At 31.7% G+C, this 26,911-nt stretch overlaps 1 protein-coding gene and 1 pseudogene across 2 annotated transcripts in view; both read right to left on the reverse strand.

Annotated features, from left to right (window-relative positions):
• Positions 1-2,532: 2,532 nt before the first annotated feature.
• On the reverse strand, positions 2,533-4,223 carry LOC143068688 (heavy metal-binding protein HIP-like; annotated as a pseudogene).
• A 5,465-nt stretch (positions 4,224-9,688) lies between these two features.
• The window catches only part of LOC143068689 (fas apoptotic inhibitory molecule 1-like), a 30,233-nt gene continuing 13,010 nt past the window's right edge, over positions 9,689-26,911 (reverse strand). For both annotated transcript variants that reach the window (XM_076242929.1, XM_076242928.1), the window contains exons 2-4: positions 18,709-18,893; positions 14,842-14,891; positions 9,689-10,846 (exon numbers count right to left, since the gene is read on the reverse strand). In XM_076242929.1, coding sequence (XP_076099044.1) covers positions 10,697-10,846; positions 14,842-14,891; positions 18,709-18,893 — 385 coding nt within the window. In that variant the 3' untranslated portion in view covers positions 9,689-10,696. The remainder of the gene's footprint in view (positions 10,847-14,841; positions 14,892-18,708; positions 18,894-26,911) is intronic.

Here is a 26,911-nt window from a genome sequence, read left to right on the forward strand (position 1 = left end):
ACAATCTGCCTTCGAGAAAGAAGCATACATTTTTGTTTATGTCCAGACCTTTTTTTCTGTTGAACTAATAGGAGAAATAGCGGTAATATCGAAATAGAAAAAGAACTAAATTACAGAAATCGCTTAAATTTTACAAATATTTAGTTTATGTACAGCTTATTCGAAAACAACGATAAAAAATATAGGTTACCGATGAGTTAAAAAAGATATTTCAATTTTAATGCCAAAAAATGGCATTTTTGAACCAAAGGGAGATAATTTGGAGCGTTTTCAATGATATCTACATTTTAAAGTCACCTGGGCCAACACGAATTGATTTTTTGGAATGATTTTAGTACCATAAGATAAAGTAACAACTACTAAAGGTAATAAATAAAATTTGTAATGAAAAATAAATGTCATTATCTTATACCCGCGAGCCTCCTTAAGGTCAGCACTCAAGAAATTTTACGGTCGCCATCATGAGCTGATTGGCCATTATGACAAAAGTGTGTCAGAAATCATATCTGATATTCTTCCTCAGTCATAATAACCTTCCATCTTTACCGAACTGAACAAAGAAATAACACGACGGGTACCTTATACGATTCAGGAAATGCTTACCCTTTCGGAGCACCTGATTTCACCCCCGGTTTTTAGTGGAGTTAGTGTTGTTTCTTAACTATTATTTATTACTGTTGATGTAAATGTCCTTTGGTTTTGTGAGTCTTTGTTTACTCCTTCGTTTTGATTGTTATAGTCTTTGATAGACATTTATGTACGTGAAATGTGAAAATGCATATTTTTTATGAAGGTTGAGGTGGTTGAAAAAATCATAAATATTTTTATTTTTCAACATCAAACAAAATGACATACTTCTATAACCATATTTCGTTGGTTCACAATGACGTTGCCATTTCAAGATAATATAAATGATTTTGATCTTATAAAGGTTTCATTAGTACTTATATAGCCTTGTGAGGAATCATAGCATTACAAAAAACGATACCAGATTAGAAAGTTTTGAAACTTTATCAATCAGAATTAGAAATTGCTTATGTCGTCTATACGTTTTTATTCCGAGCAAATTATAAACCTTTCATTTTTGTAAATATTTATATGAAGCTTGTTTTATGTTTAAAAGTGTTTCAATGAAAATAAATTGAATCACATGCGTCAATTGATTACATGTGTGCCACCCTGCCCGCGGCATGCAATAAGGAATCATAAATTTACAGGAATTTCATGTATTACTCCTACAAATTTAAAAAAGGAGGAGAAGAATTTTCATTATTAATTTGACGTCAGCACCAATTATTTTAACTCGATTAGAGCAAATAACAATCTTTTCAAAAGACATTATATTCATAGTTATGTTTAAGTTTGGTGGAATTTTAATGCAGTTTTTGAAAATATGATGTAAAAAAAATATTTCTAGCATGAATCAGTTGGATTGATTAATTGGTGATTGACTAACGGCTTTATGTGCGATAAGGAATAATTTGGAAAATCTTTGGTGTCATTGTCGCAATCAGTACAACGCGATAACTGTTTGTACCATTTTATAAAGCCTCTATTGGCTGTCTTGCTAATTCGAATGATTTTGGCAGGAGATGGACAACGGACACCAAGTGATGGTTAAAGTTAACGTTTTTGATACCAGAGAACACGTATAGTTGACTACTAAATGTTTTGCTATTTGTGTTTTGTTTTTTGTGTTTTGTTTAATTTTTGTTTTTGATTTTTTAGAAGGGGGATAACAAGGAAAGGGCCAATGGCAAAACTATCCGCCAGATTCTAAGCATTGTATATGTTTAATATTCACATTTTGGTACACTTTTCGATTTTAAAAATTCTGACCATAGAGTTAATCCAGAAATAAGCATTTAAACAAAACGAAGTCATACGTTTTGGTTTCATTTATATCAACAAATTAAATATAATATTATGTCATAATTGTGGTACCAATATCAATGACGCGTGAAAAGATCTTGAAGATAACAAAGATGCGATTTTACTAGGGAATGGATAAGGAAGGGATATATAAGAAACCAAAACTAAAGTTTTAACAACCCTGAAAGGACAAAAACACAAAAGGGAGATGATCAAAATTTCTTTTTTTTTTTTCTTTTTTTGTTATAATACGGTAGTTTTTTGTATGTGTGTGTGTTTTTTTTTTTCAATAGAAGTGTAGTGTTGTCTCATGTTCATCCACTCAATATCAGTTCTTTTCCGACATGCTCCATGAAATATAAAAGTCGAACGAAAATCGTATGTACGAATCCTGTATATTCTCGATTGCCCAGCAGGATTCTGAAGATTTTTACAACTAGAACTGCAAATGTTTATATAGTTTATCTGACAGAACTTTTTTTTAAATCTGATTATGATCATCCATTTAGTGATGAATAATAGCAACTATTTATTGTGAAATCCTTAGTATCTCTTATTTAGATAAACGGATAATAAAGGCTTTTGTTAACATGTTAAAAACCAATAACCAGTAATTCAAAAGCTACTTAATTCTTTTATTTTCAAATACATAAAGTTCACTATGAATTAATAGAGGTTACTTGAAATCGTTTTAAACAGAATTAGATTAGAACTATTTTATTTTATTTATACTTCAGATGTATTTCAATGTACTCTGCTGAATTCATGTCCGATAAATTGGTAATGAGATAGCCAGCAAATGAGGAGAAGCCTTCCCCGTATATTGTTTGACCACCTTGTCTCGCATCGTGGACTATTTCAGCAACATCTCCCTTTCCTAATTCAATGACAGCGTTCACTGAACCCACTTCAGCTTGTCCTCGTGCACCATGACCATATCCAATTACATTCTTATTTTTCATCATCAAAACATGTAAGTCCTTATTGTGCACTGACATCAAAGTTGAAGTAAAGTAATAAAAACCCTTTTCTGGAGCTGTGAATTTCCCATCCTTGTTGTTATAACCTTGGCCGAGATTGGTGTACACTTAATCATACACTACTGTTTTTGCACCACTGAGAAATTGACTGTTTGTTAAAGTTCCATAGAAAGCCGCATCTGTATATTTAAAAAAAAAAAGAGAAGAGAATATCAATTCTATGGTGATTTCAAAATTAGTGTTTAAGACATAAAACTATAAAGTTAAAGAGTTGAAAATACACTAATATTTTTCATTCTGTTAGGATACTTGTCATATTATATTGATTGATTGTTGGTTGCTTAACGTCCAGTGGCAAATATTTCAAGCATATTCAGGACGAGAACAAGTTCATAATAAATACAATAGGTAGGTATTGTCACAATAGAGACCATCTGGGATGATGGTCGGGGAAATTTGGACTGCCACTGGAAAATGAGTGTTTATTGGATAGGGACAGACATTTTGCCTTGCAACAGGCCACCTACGGACCCCTCAAAGAGTTGTTGCAAGGGTTCTTAACGTGCAAAGAGCGTGGCACTCTCTCTACACGAGACATCGGATTTAACGTCCCCATTCTGACCGGACGTGACTGCGAACTTGATACATCCCGCACAGCCAAACGGACGCCCCACTTCAGGAAGCGTTTTACTGCCGGTCGGGAGAAGACCAAGTGACCATATTTCTATTCCCCAGTCACCCTTGGGGGTTGTCATATTATACTTTCAACTAATTAAGTGCAAAATAAAAAAAAATGTGTTCATTTTTAACAACATTTTCAAGCATAATGTGGTACAAAATAGAATTACTAATAAGAGTTAAACAATAAATAGATGTACTTAATACTTTACCAGAAATCTAAAATCGGCTGAAATCTTCACCGTCCCTTTCATATTTATATTTTTTGCATTCGAATGGTTTATTCGAAGACATCCAATTTAAAAGTTAAAAGGGAAGTTAAATAACTATAGTATATAATAATTTTTTAACCCCAAGTTTTTCAAACGAAAAATACGAACGGTAACCTACTCTTTCAAATTAAGCCTCGGACTAAAGTATTTGCATTGTTTTGGGTTTGTTTTTGTTTTTTTGTTTTTTTTTTGTTTTGTTTTTGATTTTTTTAAGAAAAAAAGTAAGTTGTCTATATACGCACATGGTTGGACCTTCAGATTACGTGTATTGTCCAAATACAAAATTATATCATATTCCTGGTAGACGTATTTTAACATTTAGGAACTAGAAGTAGTAGAAGAATATTATACGCGAAATGATTTACTTACTTGTACTTTTGGCTTGGATCCTATAGCTAGCTGTCAAACCAAAACAAACCATAACACATAGACAAATTTGGAATATGTTCATTTTGAAAGCACGGTGAAGTGAAAGACTACAGCGAAATACCTTTAAGGATAAATATCATGTACATTGAATTGATCTGCTCAACATTTGTTAGGTCATATTACATTTTAATGACTTGCACAGGTTTCGGGGATTTTGTAACTTTAGTAGGATAAAAATGGTTTCAACTGTGATAATTGCTTTAATTTTTATTGTAATTGAACAATTTTAAAACAACCAAAAAAAGAATTAGGGGAAAAAATCAGGGGAACTCTCTAATAATAAGGAATGATTAACAGATAAGTGATCATAGTAACACTACAACAAGTAGTAAACTTGAAAATGATCACCCTCGACTCATCAATGTACCATCTCCACTAGTCAACTGTATTTTGTCCAAAGGTATATTACTAATATGCAATTCGATTGAAAAAGAAGACAAGAGATCTGAAGAAAAATTAAAAAATATCTATGTAAATGTATAAAAGTCTAGTAAATAAGTCAGTCTTCGGTGGTAACCGGGGCTTCGGTGGCCTGGTGGTCTAAGAAATCGATCTACTGTATCAAAAGTCTGTCAATATAAAAAAAAGAAGATGTGGTATGATTGCCAATGAGACAACTATCCACAAAAGACCAAAACGACACAGACATTAACAACTATAGGTAACCGTACGGCCTTCAACAATGAGCAAAGCCCATACCACATAGTCAGCCATAAAAGGCCCCGATAAGACAATGTAATAACGGCCTTATTTATGTAAAAAAATGAACGAAAAACAAATATGTAACACATAAACAAACGACAACCACTGAATTACAGGCTCCGGACTTGGGACAGGCACATACATAAATAATGTGGCGGGGTTAAACATGTTAGCGGGATCCCAACCCTTCCCTAACCTGGGACAGTGGTATAACAGCACAACATAAGAACGAACTATAAAAATCAGTTGAAAAAGGCTTAACTAACTCATCAGATGGCCAAAAATACAAGTGAATGTGGCCGGGTACTTATACATCCCAACACAAAAAGACACAATGAACAAATCTGAGAGTACTCGCAGTTATCTGACAGCTAGTTCACTAACAACTAATAAAAAAAATCATGCATCTAAGACTAAACCAAATCCGATGACGGCAAACACTGTGGTTGTGACTGTAAATCCTGCACATGGCAGTTTCTCTCCGAATTCGAATCTTAATTGTCTAGGTTTGTCCGTTTTCCTTTCGATGGTTCTCTCCGGTCCCATTGGCATGCTTCACCAATAAAAACTTACCACCACGAAATAACACAATAGTATTGAAAGTGGTGATAACCACCAATCAAACAATTAATCAATCCGGCACTAATCAGTCCTAAAAGAAGTAAATAGACTGATTCTCATCGTCCACACTTTGTTAGTAACTTAACTTGAAGACAACTTTATGTCTAAGGTATTCCAATATAAGTGTCGTTTTTTGTATAAATGGTTTGGTTTATCGCACGTTATTTTACCAATCTAAATTGTAACTTGTATTTTTTTCAGTATAAGTTATGCAGTAAAACTAATACACCTTAATTTTTAGTCCACCTTGAAACGTTTTTTACTCTTTCTTGTTTGCCGTCATGGATTTGGTTCGTTGAGTGTGTAACGTATTTCAGCTCCAGAAGAAGGGGTTAAATGTACATAGTGAAGGTAACTAGTATTCTAAAAACATGTATATCGTATTGCTCCTCCAGAAGCATGGGTGAACGTACTTGGTAAGGATGACTCTATTAGTAAGAACACGTGTATCGTATTTCGCCCCCAAAAGTATGGGTTGAGTTTACTTTGTGAGGATTATTCTTAGAACACGTGTAACGTATTTTGCCCAAAAGGTATAGGTCAGGCGTACTTGATGAGGGTTATTCTATTAGTTGATTGATTGTTGGTTGCTTAACGTCCAGTGGCAAATATTTCATGCATATTCAGGACGAGAGTTCTTCTATCAATAAGAACACGTGTAACGTATTTCGACCCTAGAACTGCAGAAGTATGGGTTGAGCGTACTTACTGAGGGTTACTAAGGTTACGTAATTCGCCACTAGAAATATGGGTAGGGCGTACTTGGTGAGGTTTATTCTAAGAACAAGTGTTACGTATTTCGACGCCAAAAGTATGGTTTGAGCGTTCTTGGTGAGGGTTACTCTAAGAACACGGGTTACGTTATTTGCCACCAGAAGTATGGGTAGAGCGTACTTGGTGAGGGTTATTCCTAGAATACGTGTAACGTATTTCGGCTCCAAAAGTATGGGTTGAGCATACTTAGTGAGGGTTATTCTAAGAACACGTATTACGTATATCGCCACCAGAAATATGAGTTGAGCGTACTTTTTGAAGACTAGTAAAAACATGTGAAACGTATTGCTTCTCCCGAAGTAACGATTGAGCGTATTTGGTGAAGTTTATTACAATAACGCGTGTAATGTGTTTCATCTCAAGAAGAATTGGTTGAGAGTTCTAATCTTGATGAAGGTCTCCTTAAGTATTGATTGAGTGATCGTAATGAAAGTTATTTCAAGGACACGCATTGTGCCCACTGATATCGATATAATATGTATACAAAGATATTTTAGTTGTACGTTAACGAGACAGCAACTAAACGATACAAATAACCCTAAAAAATATAGAAGTCATCATGTAATCTTCACAAATATATAATATATTAAACCATTCAATAAATCGACCGAGTTGGTAGTTTAAAAAGTTGTTTATAAATGCAGCAGCGACTATTAGAAATTAAATAACCGTGATTTACGGTGCCAACTTATTATCTGCAGTCGTCTATGTTCTGTCCTTTTAACTTAGGCAGTGTTGTTATTTTCAATCTTTCATACGTAATATCATAGTATTGCATTAATCAAAAATACGATAGGATCAACCTGACACAAGTTGTGTTGTGTGCTTCGTCACTTTTCAACCCCATATCAGTTAAAATCCATATCTTCAAGATCTCTTTTCGATAAACAAGAAGTAGATCTAAGAGGAACTCCTATCTTGTCAAACGGTATGGCATAACCAAATGAAGCTGTTTGTCTAATATAAAGAATCTATGACTTGTAATTGATAAAAACAATGCGAGCAAAAGGGAGTTGTGGCCAGACGGACAGTGGTAAAGACATCTCCTTTTGCAGCGATTTCAAACAAAATGTATGAAACAAATTGCAGTTTAGATCATACCATATTTTAGAGAACCCTTTCTCTTAAAGGTTTGGACAAACAATTTTGGAAGCCAAATAAATAAAACACAAAGAGCATCTAACACAAAATGTTTAACATTGTGAATACTTGTTTTAGCAAGCACCAAATGGCATTTTTCCTTGAACGATATTTGTTAAACAAATAACTGCTAATAACAAAACATGTTTTACAACGGTGGGAGTTAATGGGGAGGAAATTCTACTGAAAGCAATTTAACAAAGAGCATTTTAATATCTAAATTGTCAATACTTTTTGTTACATATATTTACTAACATAACATATATATGCAGTATCAATGCGCTACATAATAACGCCTTTCGTAAACGTTCAGCAAATATAAATATGAAATTTAACAAAGTTCACAAAATCCATAAGAGATGATAAGTTTCAACAAGAAACGTATAATAAACAAGAAAAATCCATAATCATTGACCACAGACCCAGTTTATGTGGTTCCGTATTCAAAATGTTGACAATGGTACATTTTTATCTGTGCAATTAAAATTATAATAAGTCTTTACAAACTAATGAAACTTTTAAAATGTATCAATTGATTATTACAATATTTTGATCAATTCTTTTTTATTCCATTTAACTGTGAAATGGATTATATTTGTTTGCATATGGCTGCATTAACCTTTAACACAATTAATGTGGAAATGGGCGGGTATCTATGTCAGATTGAGGCCATGCAAAGGAGTATAATTTTTTGAATGTATACGTGGGTCTTTTTCTTTCGTTTGTATTTATGAACAAACATGCAGCTCTATTTAATAGCTCTTTAAAAGAAAAATGTTGTTCAATGAAATTGAGAATGGAAATGGGGAGTGTGTCAAAGAGACAACAACCCGACCAAAGATCATACAACAGCCAAAGATGATTTCGAAATACTATAATTTATGAACGTTGAAAAACTTCTGCATATTAAAATTTTCATGTGGTGTTAGTTTTATTCAAATAACTTATAAACGTTTAAAATTCTACAGACACAAAACAAAAGACAAAAATCAACTAAAATAATCCTCAAACATGCACATACAAACTTTGGTTAATTTTTCAACAATCTGATCGAAGATTGACGCTTGTGAATTAACTTTTTTTGGATTTGCCAATCACATATTTCTATTTTCCAAAAAAAAAGAGTTGAAGACAGTCACATATTATCTTGGTGTCTTAAATCACAGTGGTATCACATTAATTTAAATAGGATTTCATTAAATAACAAGTTTTTCTGTTAATTTTCAATATATAGTTTCTAAATTTAGTGAAGAATTACAAAATGAGCATTTTGATGGACAAATACTAATTTTCACTGCAAACAATCTAACGTTAAGGACAGTTGGCATTATTTATATATCATTATCACATGAATAAAAACTAAATTAACATTAAACAAAAATAAAATGTAAAGTTAAAAATTATCTGTAGATATTTTCTTTAAAAAAGTAGAATCATTTAAAATATATAAGCATTATCTAACAATAAAACTAGAAATTTAACATATCTCTTAATATTATATAAAACAATCAGCACATCAGACAATAGTGTCATCACAAAAAACAGCAGTTGAAACAATAAAAAATAAACACGGTTTTAAAAATACTTTGAATTTCTACAATAACACACATTTGGACAACATTACATACGACAAATTAAATCACTTATATGTTTTTGCTATAACATGATATATAAACATAACAATATAACAGGCAATTTCTAAAAAGATATCTTCAAGTCATATAAATACAAAACCCTATTGTAAATATATATACTATGTTATGATCGAGGATAACTTCTACCGAAAAATGTTCCAAAGCCATGGTATTGTTCCGGTGGAAAATAAAGCAAAAATAATTGAAACTTAATGTTGTGTATTTTTTTATTTCAAGAGTCCTGATGAAAAATCGAACGAAATATTAATTATTTAAACGATGTATTGAATGTTTTATCCAAAATTTCGATACTTGTTTTTGTGAATGTTTGTGGTTTCACAGTCCGATTTGTGAATGTTTACTTATTTCGAATTTGCCGTTACTGTGATGCATCAGCCAGTTGGTTATTTTTATTTCCTAAAAAAATACAGCATAATTTCTACAGCTCTATAATTGACTGAAAATTTTGTATTACTTTTTTCATTAAAAAAAAACATTTCCTTTAATATCATTAATTGGGCATCGACCAGAAAATTTACTGTAATAATTATGTTTTGTGACAGCCTTTTTTTTGTTAGATAAAACAAGATTTTGTGTATAAGTCACTAAGACAGCAACCCTACAACATAAAATGGTATATCATATCTTTTGATACAAATCTGTTGAGTGTCTGGGTCATGATTATCATATTCCATAAAAAAAATATGGAAAACTAAAATATTAGGTATCGGCTTTTTATCATTCAAATTTAGAAGAATCCATAAACTGTTAAATAGCAAAGCACTCGCTCAGTATAGCGGATCCAGTCATTTTTAATAGGGGTTCCCAACCCAGGATAAGGGGGTTTCCAACTATATGTCCCCATTCAAATGCATTGATTGCTAAAAAAAAAGAAAGGGGGGGGGAGTTACTTGTAACTGAAATGACCTTGCCTATATGGAATTGAGCATTTGTATAAAAAAATAGGCAAAACGTGTGTATTCAAAAAAAATTGGGACAATACCATTTGCGTTGGAAAATCACTCGATAATGGACGGGATCTTTGTAACCATAACAAGTGCATTGATAGATAAAATGTACATAAATATGAAAAATACAAAGTCATTCATCCGTTAGTATCATAACTTGCCTGTCTCGTCTCTCCAGAAAAAAATCTTCCTGAGTATTACTTGCCTCAGATATTGAATACAAATTTCTGTACTTCGAAAGCACAAGTCAAATAATAAAATCTTTCTTTATTCCTCTGTTTTCCTGACCAGAAAAGGTCTTCATTTCTTTTCTCAAATTGCACAATAAAACTATTTCAATTTTGAAAAATCGTTCTTTTTCCTTAATTTTTAAATTAGGATAAGAATAATGCAGATAGCAAAATATGCTGATACATAATTATCACAGTTTAAATTGAATATCACATTTTAGATTTGAAGACATTATTTGCAGGTAAAAAAAAGAGATAAAAATATCTCCCTTTTGATAATTTCTGTCAAAAACAATGTCTGAATTTAGAGAAAATTCGTGTCATATGTAAAAAAAAATGTAAAAAGTATCTGTGTATATAACAGCTGGCCATTTCATTCCGGATGAGGAACCATTTCTATTCCGGGACCGGTATACCGTCAATTGTGAGCATCTGGTTTATTGTAGCGTTACTACAACCGGCACTCTGTAGAGAAATCCTAGCTTTGTGGGCTCCAACACAAAAATCAACAGTAGCATCGCTGTGATCATCGTCTGGAAAGTTGTTCTGAAAAAAAATGTAATTGCTATTTAATATGAACCATTTGATTTTCTAGTCGTTAAATAGATATAAGAAGATGTGGTATATGAGTACCAATGAGACAACTCTCCATCCAAGTCACAATTTGTAAAAATAAACCATTATTGGTCAAAGTACGGTCTTCAACACGGAGCAGGGGCGGATCCATGCAGACCTTTCTATAATAGGGAGGAGGACTCTGCCTGGATCCTGGATCCGCCTATAGCCTTGTCTCACACAGTACAGCAAGATATTAAGGGACCCAGCGGGAAAACAAACGGTCTAATTCATATAAAAGAACTGGGGTGAAAATGTGGGGGGTGGGGGGGGGGTCACAAGACGGGGTGAAAATGAATATTCTGCTAAATAAAATACAGGATTAGTTGAGGATATGAATGTGTACCAAAAGTGAGAAAAAAATCTTAAATGGCTATATGATTCGAAACCAATAATGACAAGCTAGTCAACTTGTCTCATGTATATTGTTCTTTTGTTATTTTAGAAGTATGCCTTTTACATTGGGGAAGTCGAGACAATATTTGCGAACACAGTTTGTATGCTATTTTTTTTCGAAATACTATACTTTTCTAACAATGATGGCGCCAAGAAACTAATCTACAAATCGATTATTTTGCAGAATACTGGTATCCCCTTTAAGGCATGAGTAATAATAATTCGAATTGAATTATTTACTTGTCACGTCAGGTCTGACTTCAAATTCCTGTATTCTCTTTGCTAATAACAATATGTCTCATAGTCTCGTGCCAAGCAGACGACAACTATTGGATAACTTTAATCAATAGATTATATTGCAGAATGTAGATAACAAAATCGTTATTTCAATGAAAATATATATTCGAGAAAATATTAAAAGTTTTAATATTCAATTTGGTCCTATAATCGATTCGTATATCGTGTATTTAAGTTAGGTCTGCTCAGATATCACCTATAAGCAAAAAGAATCATTAAATTAATGTATCGTTGTCGGTTTTACCTGAAGAGAGGAATCCCACGGAGATTCCATCAATATTGAAGGTATTAGCATCAATGGAAATTACTTCATGCTGCTTTTTCTTGTTAGACTAGAGCGTTTTTGCTTCATAACATGATTGAGGATCTCTATAGGGGTAATCTTTATTCTTTATTTTTTCATGCAATTTTTCTTTATTCTCAGTTATATTTTTTGCCTAATATTCTATATTCGTTATTTCTTAACACCTCATTTTTCTCTATTCTTAAATATTTCTCCATTTTTCTCAATTCTTTTTATTTTTTGCCCATTATTCTCTAATCTGTAAATCCCCGTCCCCTATCCACATCCTCAAGATTGAACTTAATCGTATGGTCTAATCTAGAGTACAACTTGTTTCATTTCTTAAACCATATAAAGAGAAACTTGGAAAATCAAATGGCATTTTGTTTTATATCGATGATGCAAGCTATTGGAATTTCCAGATAAAATAATACTGTCAATATTCAAATGATCTGTGTCAAAAAAATGTTGCGGATGGAAATTTTAGAATGCCATCATCTCCGTCTTATTCAAAAAGATCTTTGCTGGTAAAGTGCAAAATAGCAACGTTCTTATAAGTGAAATTTTTTTGTATAAATATATAGTTTAAAATACATCAGAGTTAGGGGATGATTTATAAAGGTGATAAATGGTTAAAAAGTACCCGTTTTGTACAGAAAAGCTTTAATACTGCCAATGATCGATTTTATTTTGCAAGTTTTAAGGAAAAGGTGAATTCAAAAGTTTTCCTACAAGTATAACATGAATTCAACATTATAAATGATCCATGACTATGGAATCAAGGTCAGGACGAACATGTTAACATTGAAAGGAACCCATCTATAAATAAAGTTGTCATATTACTCATATAGCTAGTAAAGTGAGAAATTAACATGACAAAAAAACTAAAACATTTTTTAGCAGTTGCTCAATCATGAAAATCTGTATAATTGCTTTGAAGGATAAAGGTACTCTAATAACTGAAATATAAAGCTTTATACAAATAACCCAGTTTAAAAAGGCATAGTGTGAACGGGGTATCTAGTTTACGTCGCCGCCGGATAGTTATTGTCGTAGGTGAGATACCTCAAAATACACATTAAACAGTGGACCCAATTTTTTTCGAGGCTAATCATGTCTGTGAGAGCTCTAGACTTAGTTTTAACTTGAACAAAATATTTCATTACAATTTTCGATACTTCTCATTTTTTTTTTTTTTTTTTTTTTTTTTTAAGTTTTCATCATATACACTGCAAAAGCGGATTAAAAAAGAATAATGCGTTAATATTGACATGTGTAGGTTTCCATGTTCAGTTATGATAATTTAATGATTCAGGACCATGATATTTATTCAGTTCGCATGCCTGCGTCAACTGTAACACTCAACTCGTAAAACACGCAAATGTAGGAGTAAAAACATGTTTAACCTTTCTCAAAAAGTACCGAGTGCTTCCGCAGTATCATAAAATACAACAATATGACGAAAAGACTGTTGATTGAGACTTGAATATCATGAAAGAAATTTGATTTCCATGAAAGAAATTTTATTTCCATGAAAGAAATTTTATTTCTTCTAATGGTATTATGGTTTTGTTGGGGTTTAAAAAAATTAAATGTAGCATACATCTTTTTTGATGGTTTTAATTCGAATCCGTTACTTCGTTCAATCAGAGTAATTCGACATCATGTACGCCGTTACAATAGAAAAGCGTCCTTTTTAAATAAGTCAAAAACCGAAATAATTACTGGCTTTCGTCAGAAAAAACAACGTTTGTAACATAGAAATTCGACAAAGGACGTGAAGTGATATTCCTTTTCAGGTAAAAACTAAAAACAATAAATATAAAATATGATGTCAGTTATGATTGGCAAAGAGAGACAACTTTTCCACTAGTGTCCAAAATAACTTAAAATGGCAAAATTAATAGAAAAATTATTCACATTCCCTTATATTTTAAACGTCGTTCTGGAATCTATATTTAAAGCCTAAAAACGTAGGTTCTGATAGTAAAACAAAGGAAGTAATCAATCCAATCGCAATTACGACAGTAGATTTTTTAAAGATAAAATCGCAGGCTTCTTTCCTCAGGAAATGATGATGGATACCAATTAATAGTATCTTAAGATGATAGAGGTATATTCTTTGGGGGGAAAAGTCACGACTCTAATCAATACCTTTAACATTTTACTAACTTAAACATGTAACACTTTAATTTTGTTATAATTATATTTCATCATATAAAATATTTGACAATTTGAAGAAATAAAACTCTTTTTCCCTCCTTAATAGACTGAAAACCGAACTCTTTTCTACATTAGAAAATGCCTGTACCAAGTCAGGAACATGACAGTTGTTGTCCATTCGTTTGATGTGTTCGAACTTTTGATTTTGCCATTTGATTGGGGACTTTCCTTTTTGAATTTTCCTTGGATGTCAGTATTTTTGTGATTTTACTCTTTTCTGAACAGAAAACATCCTAACTAGTACAAAGATAAGGTTTTTAATTATCAAGAATTCTAAATTAAAATAGTTTTCTGTAACATTTTCAGTTTCCCTCCGTCCTAGATTTTTTTTTTGGAAACAAACCTTTTTTAAGTGTGTTTATTACTAGTGACTATCATGATGTGCCAAAAATTCAACCATTTATAAACAAGGCTTTTATCTCCAAGCTTAGCATGTGTGATTTTCTTTGTTTTCTTTAATATTGATGTATTCTTCATTAACATGTTTCATTTATCAAAATACATATCCTAATAACATTAATTTAAGTCTTAATAATAGCCTACCCTAAAGATTTTTTGTCATTTTTCACAAAGCACTTAAGTCAGAATGTTGCTTACATAGACTCAATAAGAAAAATCCCTTCCTCCAACCCTAACTTTTTTTAAGATGTTACTGGAACCACTATTTTATTTAGCCTAAGTGTTCATTATATTTAGCAGTATATTAGCACAGAACATGGAAACTTACCAAGCAATCCATTTCCTCACCATTAAGGTAGACATCAAGCGTATCTTTATCTGAAAAATGTCAAAAGAATTATTCATAATTTTACTATTAATATTAATCAAAATACAGATTGCACCGAATATCAATAAAGTCTCAGTGTCTTGTATTTAACATTATGTGTGCAGAGATAATACAGATTTTATAATTAATTCTCGCTTTATTTATTAAATGTATAATCTGCTAAAAAAATTTATTTGTTATTGTCTGCCTTTTGCTGTCGGCTATTTTATGAATGAACTCAATATGATGCGACTTTTTTAAAGTGATTTGTAAACCACTTATTTGTGGTTTCATATAGGAAGAAATTTTTGGATCATTTGAGTCTATTATTAGGGATTTGATGCAATTTTGGACAAAGGTCTATAAGCATTGAAAGCTACTAATAACATCTGCCTTTCAACGACAACAAAAAAAAACAATTTCCAAGCTTTTGATTGTTAAAATATTCTTTTAGTCAAAATACGGTCCAAAGAACCGTACATATAGTTTAATGGTGACGTCGGGCTCCCATTTACCTTTTCATATCTTACCATTTCCTCTAGATCAAGAACTGCTTATTCAACCCATGTGAAATATTCCCAATCACTTTACCACTGCCCTTAATTGTAAATAGTGTACCAATCGCTGTTGAAATAACCTGTCCCAAGTCAGGACCCTGTAAATCAGTGGTTGTCGTTGTTGCTGTTTATCAAATGTGATTTACGTTTATTGTTTTTTTTTTTTTCTTCAACTTTTTCATATTAGATCGTGATGAGTCCTTTTGTATCTGAATAATGTCCGGGTTTTGCTAATTATTGAAGGCCGTACGATGACCTACAGTTGTTTCCTGAGAGTAAAAGAGATGTGCCAATAAGAGAACTCTTCAAAAGATACCAAATAACACAGAAAAATACAAAAAAAACACATAGAAAGGGCTCTGCTTGATTATTGTCAAATTGGAAATCATATCTCTTCTTGTTTTATAAGTATTCTGTACGTTAATGAGTTTATTGACCGTCTATTTATGGTTAAGTCACCAGGAATACGAAACCTCGGTTGTATTTTCGTAAGAGAACGGATATAGACAAAGATCTTTTCCATAACAGAATAATTTTTCCATTATTTGTGTTGTGTTCTTAAAATAACTTATTTTAATTTTATTGTTTTCTTGTGTCGTCAGAATTTTTTTATTTTCATAAAATCAATCTTCCTCTGTATCTCATCCATTAAGACATCAATAAATATATTCTGTCACTCAATACTGTGATAATCGCAGGAAATCTATTTCATTTGAAATTTACAACATCATAGCGGAACTCTAGTGTATAGGACTACAATCATAGAATTTCATAAATGTGGTTTATAGATCGATTGCTTTTATAACTTGTAATAAAATCCAAAATCAAAGTATGTTTTTGGCTAGAGTCAATTCTAAAGTTTGACCAATATTTGATCAGCCCAGCATGTTTTTATGACGTCATTTCCTGTTTGCTTTATAAAACTCGAAACAAGAACAAAGAAGTCTAGTAGCAATTCCTTCTTCCTTTTAAGAAGAGAACTAATTTGAAAATGTATAGTACAAATGATGATTTTTCAAAATCATTTATCTAATTAAAAGATGAAAAAGGCCTATTAATTGAAATGCTGTAAAATTGAAACAGACCGACGTAATCTCTTTAATTGCGTGTTTCTAAGAGCTCACCGGGTGTATTAGACTATATTCATTGAAATCAATGCATTTAAATGTTACTTAGACACGAATAAGTGCTTCCTCTAAATATAAACAAATACGAAAGCACCACACTATACATCAGTATAATGAGAAAAAAAGCGATACATTTGATAATAATGCCATGATTTAAAAGAGCATAAAATTGTAATTCTATCTTTGAAGGGAGAAAATGTAGTTTCATGGGTTTTGGCTAAAAGAATGTCACAGTAACTGAAACAAGAAAACATTAGTTAGTGCACAGTATATCCAAAAACCAAAGACAAACTCTGCTTACACTTAACCACAAGACATATATATATATATATATATATATGCGAAAATTAATAGCCAAATTCTATGCTGTTGACTGACATAAATATGTGCTTGAAAATGGTGTTGAACATATAACTTATAATCATGCGTGTAACATTCGAATTCAAAAGGTATCTTGCGACCAAAACATACCGGAACCAAACCAACATTACATTGGACAATACAAATTCACATCAAAACAAACCTGAAAGGATAGGTGTATCGGGATAACAATTGCAATCTATGGTGTTCCAATGTAAGCATATCCAAAAGTTAATCAATTGTACCAAAATTAAGAAAGCCACATTCGCAAAACCAATTTCTAATTTAGCATCTCTAAAAAACTTTAGATAAGCAAAATATCAAATGATGTCAACGTCGTCTGAATCAGACCCCAACAGAGACATTTGTCAATTATATATGTGAAAACTGCTGAGTGCTCAAATTAAGAACACTATTGTACCGGTAACCAATAGAAAAGAAGTAAAATTACAAAAATACTGAACTCCGAGTAAAATTCAATCGGAAAGTCCCTAATCACATGGCAAAATCAAATGACAAAACACATCGAACGAATGGACCACAACTTTCATATTCCTGACTTGGTACAGGCATTTTCAAATGTAGAAAATGGTGGATTGAACCTGGTTTTATAGCGCTAAACCTCTCACTTTTACAACAGTCTCATCAAATTACGTTATATTTACAACGATGCGTGAACAAAACAGACATAATTCGTTCATTTTTTTTATCCAAATAAGGCCGTTAGTTTTCTCGTTTGAATTGTTTTACATTGTCTTATCGGGGCCTTTTATAGCTGACTATGCGGTATGGGCTTTGATTATTATTCTAACCAGAGGAATTTGTAGTTGATCAATTGTATATTCTTTAGTTTTCTATGTTGTGTCATGTGTACTATTGTTTGTCTGTTTGTCTTTCATTTTTAGCCATGGCGTTAACAGTTTATTTTCGATTTGTGAGTTTGATTGTCCCTCTGGTATCTTTCGGCCCTCTTTTTATATAAAAATAAGGATATATGGTATGATTGCCAATTAGACAACTTTCCACCAAATTTCAAATAAAGTGCATGTAAGCAATGATATAGGTAACCGTACGGCCTTCAGCAGTGAGAACAACCTATAAAAGATTTCGTCAACGGACAATTTTTGGCAACCGCCCGCTGAAATTGTGCCATGCTTGGTAATAAGCATTGGTATAGTACATGTAATCATATGATATTTTATTTAATTATTAGAGTAGCGCATAGCAATCTGTTCTAACATCAGTAAATCCAGTTACAAACAACATTGGTTGTGAAACTGCCTGGAACCGCATGAACTCACATAGGAGAGAGACTTGGAGGGCGAAGTAGTGTTATCAAACTCATTCAACTCACTATGCTTTCTGCTGGGAACTTGGAGATCTCATGATGATTTTAATTCATTTGCCAATTTCTGTCAATTATCATTCAGATTATAGCATGAGACTTTATAGTGTTTATAATATTCTATAGGTTTCATATGTATGCGGAACACAAAAGTATAACCAAATGGTGACAATGAATCCGAACTTTGTGTGATGTGGTATATTTCTTAATTTATCAATTTCCAAAAGAGATGCTTATATGTATATAACAAAGACTAATGTTTGAGATTTTGATTATCACTTACAGAAGACGATGCTTGATTATGAACCTCGGAGCTTTGCATGAGGGCGGGGGGGGGGGGGTATGGTCCTTAATTTAAATCAATTTCCAAAAGAGTTGTTTACATGTACATGTGTATCTAATAAAGACTGATGTTTGAGATCTCTTAATTAGCACTTACAGAATACGATGCTATATGGTTCTTCATCAAGGAGGAAAGTCCAGATTTTTGTAGCTGGTTCCCCATCTTGGTCAGGTGGCAGGTATTGTGCTTCCGGTATATCCACTGGATTAGATATGGGATTGTTATTGTCTATTTGTGATTCTTCGAATAATCTTGCTTGTTGTTGTTCTTTCCTTTCACGTCTGAAAATAATATACTCTGTTTTATTTATCAAATTGACACGTCAACTAAGATAGTTGTTTCGCTTTTCAAAAATTTATTCAACCAAACCAACATTTATTGCAACCAAGTAAATTAGAAAAAAGTAAATATCCTATAACATTCAGATCAAATGAAGAAAAACAAGAATGTGTACCCAGTGCACGGATGCCCCATCCGCACTATCATTTTCTATGTTAAATGGATCATAAATGGGAGGAAATCTCTAATTTGGCATTACAATTAGAAAAATCACATCACAGGGAACAGGTGTACTAAGTTTCAAGTTGATTGGACTTCAAGTTCATCAAAAACTACCTCGACCAAAAACTTTAACCTGAAGCGGGACGAACGGACGCACAAATTAGAAAACATAATGCTCATAAATGGGATATAAAAACTTGGATTTTTTCAAATTTTACCTCGATGTTGTTACATTCAATTGATATCCTGAATTTATCATGCTTTTCCGTAACATGATATCAAATTGCGGAAAAGACATCCTTCTAAATCATTGATATCTATTCTTTTGCATTTACAATTTATCTAGGTGTTTATAATGTATACAACAAATAGAACTAACGCCCTCACGTGTGTATCTATACAAAATAGCACAAAATGCTATCCATTCACAACACTTAAATGCGTGTTTGCTTCATTTCACTGTGACAAAAATACGTTAGTTGTTTCTTGTGTTTACATGCTTGCTTTTCCGTTACATTAACTACGTCATTAATTGTGTCAAATCAAAAGCGGAATCGGAAAATAGAAAAGATTTCAGATTTATCGCCAAAATAGATTTAATTTGTGTTTGTTTCTGAATTAAAAATACTGTTTAATTGGAAATGAGTCCGATTATAGCAATTTTATTCCGCATGTCGTGGGAAAAAGCAGTAAATCATTCAATGAAAAGAAAAAGGCTGTGATTTTTACATTAGGTTCTAATTTTGATTGTCCATGTAAATAGTTTGACATACTTTTTTTTATAGAGACAATATAGAAATCGACAATAAATTGTATGGTTGATACAAGAAAAAGCTTTTAGACAAAAATAATGTTTAATCGTAATATTTCCTCTAATTAACTGTTGTTATTAATATTGATGGCATATATGAGCTTTTGCTTGTTCTTCGGTTTCTGAAGTAATAGAAAATATAAAAATACTGAGATGTGGTATGATTTCCAATGAGACAACAATCCAACAAAATCCAAATGATTATGGATAGAAGCAGTTATAAACAACCGTACGGCGTTTAAAAATGAGGAAAAGCCATATCGTTTAGTCGGCTATAAACGGCCCATCATGAAAACTTTGAAGCAATTCAATAGAGAAATCAAAAGGCTAAATTTTACACAAAATAATTTACAGACACAAATTTGACAGACATGATCTAAATTAATGTTAACCACTAAACTACAGGCAAATGACTTGGGGGAAAAGCACATAAAGAATCAAATTTTGTTTCATTTTCATTTATAATATTTTTTCAAAAGATGTACTACCGGGGTTTTTTTTCAAATACATGTAGTGGCAAATGAAAATATTCAATCTTTAACTGAAAATTACTTTCTTTTTTTTTAACTTCATTAGTGTATAAACGTTATTAAGTCATAAACTGAAGTTTTGTGTTTGTTTCTAAACTTTTTTTTGTAATGATTTGTGTCATTTTTAAAAACAACATCTAAACTAACAACGACTGCATTTCTTTGAATATTTTAAATCTTAAATTTTCTTCTGTTCTGAAATGGTTCAAAACGTGAGGGTTAAGTTAAGTTCCATGGTAAAAATGGAGCAATGTTTAAATTGTGACTGAGCTAAATCTGACATAGAAGAACCGTTTATACCTTAAGTTGGTTTATCGTTTCCAGTTTTCATTAGATTTAACAGAAATGAAAATAACAAGTCAATTTAATCCAATGTTTAACTTTAGTCACTATATATTCAGGTTTTAAAATATTTTCTCTATCAAGGACAAACAAACTTGTTTTAAAACCGGACTTTCTATTGCTTTTCTGGGTTGATTCATTGGACAGGCATATCTACAACGATACTTGAGGTCGTTTTGATGACGGGTAAATTATTTAAAGATCTTTGTCAACATATGTTTTCAATAAATTCAATAATAACTTGAAAATCTTGTTGAAAAACGTAGCTACACGATTTTTTATTTTTTTGCGAAATAAAATTGTTTATACTTCCTGCAAAGATTAGTTAATTAATGAAGCGAAATATATTCTCGATAACCTAGCGTTTTCGAGACTTTTTCACGAGTTCGACGGTCGATATTGATAGAATGATTTTTTGTGTTTTATCAGAATTTTCAACACTATTGGCTATTTCATGGCGGCCGCAGTGCCCAGAGAGAACCGCCGACTTTCCGCAGTAAAAATTAATATCCTAGTCCGCAGTAAAAATGAATATCCAAGTAAAAAAAAAAATAGGAGTCGACCGCATTTGTAAGGTGTGAGTTCAAAATCACAACCTCAATGTGTCAAAAAGACTTACAGTAGATTAACTTGTTGACCAATCAGCAACCGAGAATCCTCTTTTTTCAGAAAAAGACAGCGTCTTTGTATAGTTTAAGAATATAGAAGCAAATTAGATAAACAAAACAAACGCATTAAACTAGACCACATAAAAGCTGATTTATATTGTGAGTTTTAGAATAACATTTTTCGCTCATTTGTCAAATTTCATCTAAATCTAACTGTTCAAACGTGTAAATATGATATTTAGATTATTGAAAACCATAAAACACAATTGAAATATACATTTCAATAGGAGATGATGATTATCTTTGAAATATAATAACTTTTATCCCATCAATTTCATGCAGTCACCTTGAGTAATATAAATTGTGATATTAATTGTATAAACCTGAACTCCCACGCGATCCTTGTAAATGTCAAATGGTGTATTATATAATCTTTGGTAGTTCGTGCTGTTTGATAGTTATTTGTGAGTAGTAAATATTGGAATTTAAACTTTCCGAAAATTACATTGATACGTCACTGTCATTTCAACGTCATTCGCATTCCTTCAAGTTAACGTATTTCTACGTCATGGAATACATTCTTGTTTTCGTTTTACATTTCAAGAAAAGGCATTACTATATGAATAAGTAATGTATATCATTTATTTTTGTAACTTCCTTTTGTCAATAAATCATTATGCATTATGTTTTGTGTTTTGTCTCTGCAATTAACACACATTCACTGAATTCAAAAAGATATGTGGGTTTCATTATTTTTCATATTTGAAAAGGATAGAACTTGTTTGTCATCTTGCATATACCTCCACTCACTACATTAACTGCAATTATTATATGCAGTTTGCAAGTATCAAATTACTCAAAGTCATTTAAGATATTTAAAACATCGGAATTAAATGCAAGTAACTAAAATTATTCAAAATATAACATAAAGAAATTGTTTTATCCTATCTGTTTTATTTGACAAAATCAATAGTGATTGAAAATACCACAAACTGATTTAGAAAACCTTTAAGGGTCAAATATTACAATAACCCTTTAGTTGCAATAGATACTTGATAATACATCAGGCAGATAACCCCCATTGGTCAATTGAAACAAACCTTTATATATTACTACTATAAGAGCACAGTAGCAAATGCAAAATACCAAAAATATTATTGATTTCTCCTATTTCACTCTTGATAATTCCAAAAAGTAGTATTTCAACTGATTTTTTTTAATATGATTTATTTTCTTGGTTTATTATATATAATACACGAAGACACAAAGTATCAATTGTGCTTTGTGCAATATACGGAATCTGTATTATTTTTTATGAATGTCCGAAGCCAAACAATAAGAATATAAAGCCTAAAACGGGTAGTTTACCTGAAAAACTCAAATCAAAGGTTAACAATGCTTGAGGAAGTTAGATCTTTACACTCTTGTGACATCAAAGTATTAAAGAATTGTTAAACAGAGACATTACGGATTACAAAAGAGGCTACAGATATTAAAGGGACATTCAAACTCAAAAGTCAAAAAAATAAACAGACAAACAATAGCATACAAAAACAACACAGAAAACTAAAGACTGCGCAATACGAACGCCATAAAAAAAGGGGGTGATCCCACGTTCTTCGGTTATGTGACGTCAGTTAAGTTGCATACTGTCTGCAGTGCGGATAATATGACCTCTATTTGACGAAACTCTACTATAACTTTCCTCGACCGGGTGATTCAAGCCAAAGATACAAATCTTCCTACTTATGACACATGCTTACATTCTCAATTTTATTGTGTAAGTGCTATTAATTTATTAATATTGTGAAACGATTGATCGAATCTCAGAGGATTATAACCTTTAGTTCAAAATAAAAACATTGCAATTGTATTTATTATACAGACATTCTAATATGCTGATTTTGGAAAAACACATTTGTCTTGAACAATAGAGTTTTATCAGCAATTCAATCTATTTCGATGTTGCGTCAAACGTTATGGAGGTGTCAATTATTACTGTATCTTATAGTTTATGATGCAATGATAATACGATGGATGAGGATCTTGATGGAGGGGGAGGGGATCAACTTTTGTATCCTTGGATTTCTAAGACAACTCTTTTTATTATTCTTTAGTATGTTGCCCATAATTTTAGATTTTTTATACTAAAGCATTACGCGTTTTTAAAAAAGACGATGTGGTATAATTCCCAATGAGACAACTCTTCACAAGAGACCAAATGACACAGGCATTAGAAACCTATAGGTCACCGCACGGTCTTCAGCAATGAGCAAAGACCATACCACAAAGTCAGCTATAATGTGTTTCCCATTAATTTTTATAATTCTTTATTTCTTTGTCCGTTATTTTTATTCATTTTTTTGTCTGTAAACCCATCTGGGACCCTCATGCAAATAGCTTTTGTAACGGAAATTATTTACAAACGTATCTAAACATCAAGTACCGATAGCTAAATTGTACTTTTATCCCTACTTTTATGCATAATTCAAGTTTCCATTACACTTCTCTATTATGTTTCCTTCTCCGATGAGTTTTGTTATTAACTACGAAAATATAATATTGATTATATCAATATAATTATACAATTGTAAAATTTGAATAATGATTTTCTTTATCACCAAAACGTAATAACGAATATTGTTGGATTTAAAATTTTAATTTGCAACTACTTAATCGATTTATGTATTACTAAACAATAACATGTTTATCTAGAAACCAAAAAAATGCAATATAGAGCAAAAAACCTCAATATTTCAAATTTGTTTCAAAATGAGTACTGCCAAGAACTACGGAAGCCATTTATACAATGGGTCTTCAACGCAACCAGAAATCAGGCGTCAGTAGGCTCCTAAATAAAAATGTGTACTAGTTCAGTAAAAATGGGCGTCATGCTAAACTCGAAAAAAAAAATAATTGAACAAGAATTGAAAAAAAAACATAAAAGACTAATAAAAACAGAGTCCCCTGACTTGGACAGGTGCAAAAATGCGGCGGAGTTAAACATGTTTTTGGGAGCCTATATATCTGGCCAATGTAAAAAAATAGAAATTAACAGCAAAACGCACAGTAAAACACAGTTTTAAAGAAGTCCGAGTCCGATTTCAGAACAGGCAAAAAAAACTAAACAAAATGACAATGATACATAAATTAACAAAGGACTACTAGTAGTTACTGACATGTTAGCTTCAGACCTTAATAAACTGATTGAAAGATTATGTCTTCATCACATGAAAATCAAGCACAATCCCTCATGTTAAGGGTTTAGTATCATAAAATCATAAAAATATATGAGAAGAACTTTTAACATGCCAACAACTGATTTTAGAATAATTATAAGTTATCGGTGATCATCTCAACGAGATTGATTTTCTCGGGACGGCGAAAGCGAGAAAGGCAATCAAGTCGAGATGAACAATGATAATCTATTAATCGATATTTTACCTATGACGACGTTGTCAATTTCATGTCAATTTCGTAAGCAACGCCACGTGCATGCTTAGTTTCTAGCGATAATTATCCATCTTAAGTGAGTAGCATGATATGAAAATTATCACAAAAAAAGATGAAAGGAAAAATGCACAAAATAGCGATAAATATGTTTATTTCCGATGCAAAGACCCAATGTGCCAATCAATACTAATATCAAAATATGCCATCCTTAATGACCTGACAACAGTAACTATTCATTAACACTAATGTATTATAGTTGATTTATATTTCATAGTGTAATTATGATTTATTATCAATAATTCATTACTTGTATTATGTAACTTTACGGGCATCGTGTAACAAGATCTTCTTGACTTGACACAATTTTTTTATTTTATTTTTTATAAATAAGCTGTTAAATTATATCATTTCAAAACACATTACCAGCAAAACCCAGAGGAATGCATAACATTGAGAATGGATATGGTGAATAACCAAGTTAACGATTAAAGAGCAGACAACAGCCGAAGGCCACCAATGGGTCTTCAGCGTATCGAGAAATTCCCGCACCCGGGAATTGCCGACCCAAATCAAGAACTATTTGATTTTATGTTATTACTTTTGTTGTAAAGGTGGAACGGTAGTAAAGGGGGGGGGGGGCAAGGGGTTTAACTGTTTTGCTGTTATGGGGCAATTTAATTCTTTGTTATCTGTTATTTTGAATTTGCTGTTAGCTGTTATTGTCGTATTCTTTGTTAGCTGTTATTGGGCTTTTAGTTTTTTTGTTATCTGTTATTGTGATAATGTATTTTCTGTTAACTGTTATTGAAAATTGGAATGTTAGCATTTTTTTTTGACAGTCAATATTCGGTATAAATTGAAGATCATTGGACATTGGGGTCTACCACTACTAATATGTTTGTCCCGTATTCAGAGAAGGATTCCATTAACATATACCCATCACAGAAGTGAGGTCTAGGACAATTCAAGTATATCTTATGATTATCCTTTGTAATAAATTCCATTTTTTTATGAATGTGTATTTAGAATTATCTTAATTTTTTGTATGAGAATAATGTTCCTTGTTTCCCCTACGAACATATTAAACTAAAACAATTCTTAATATGACAAAAAGGAAAACATATGGCCAGGAATATCTGACAAGGATCTCAATTAAGGACTAGGTCCTAACAACCACTTAACCTTTTATATAATATGGTACATAGACTCAGCTCTGTGATTCTTTTCAAAGCAGAACCAAATGCATTGTACAATGAAAGTTCCAACCATGTACTTGCGTCCGAAGCTGCACATACCTCATTACAAACAAAGATTTATTTCGTTTCAAGCCATTGTTTCCCTACTAAACTATGTATTCTATTTACTAGTACACTTGGTACAATCAAAAACCTGATAAAAAAAATTGATCAAATAAGGCCTTTGAAAAAGTGGAAAAAATTGCTTTTGGAGTGTCAAAATTCGTTCGAAGTACTTGATAAATTGCATGCTTATAATTGGTGCTTTTGATTTTTCTACCCTATATACCACTTTGCCTCATAGTCTTATTAAGAAAAAATCACTCACCTCATTAGATGGTCATTTAGAAAAAGTCAGAATATTCAAACTCTTTTATGTCATTTGTTTTTATTAGCAACAAAGGGAGCTTCAGTCAATATATATAAACAATACACCAACGTTTCATGAGAACTGCTGAAAGCATTTTTGAGTTATTTTTGAAAACTAGAAAATACCACCTTTTTCTAATGAATAAAATCCCTTAACTCAATAACATAAAATCGAAAATTAATAAAAATCGAAAGGGAGTTTACAACAATAGATATAAACATTTCAGCAAAGTTTCATGAGAACTGCTGAAAACATTTTTGTGTTAATGTCTGAAAACTGGAAAATCCCCCCTTTTTAATTAATAAACCCGTTAACTCGGAAACGTAAAATCTAAAATTTATAAAAATTGAAAGTGACCTCATGTTTATAGATATAAACAATTCACCAAAATTCCTTGCTTTGTGAAAGCATTTTTGAAATATTATCAGAAAACTGAAAAAAACACCAAT

The sequence above is a fragment of the Mytilus galloprovincialis genome, chromosome 3 (assembly GCF_965363235.1).
Source record: "Mytilus galloprovincialis chromosome 3, xbMytGall1.hap1.1, whole genome shotgun sequence".
Taxonomy (NCBI): domain Eukaryota; kingdom Metazoa; phylum Mollusca; class Bivalvia; order Mytilida; family Mytilidae; genus Mytilus; species Mytilus galloprovincialis.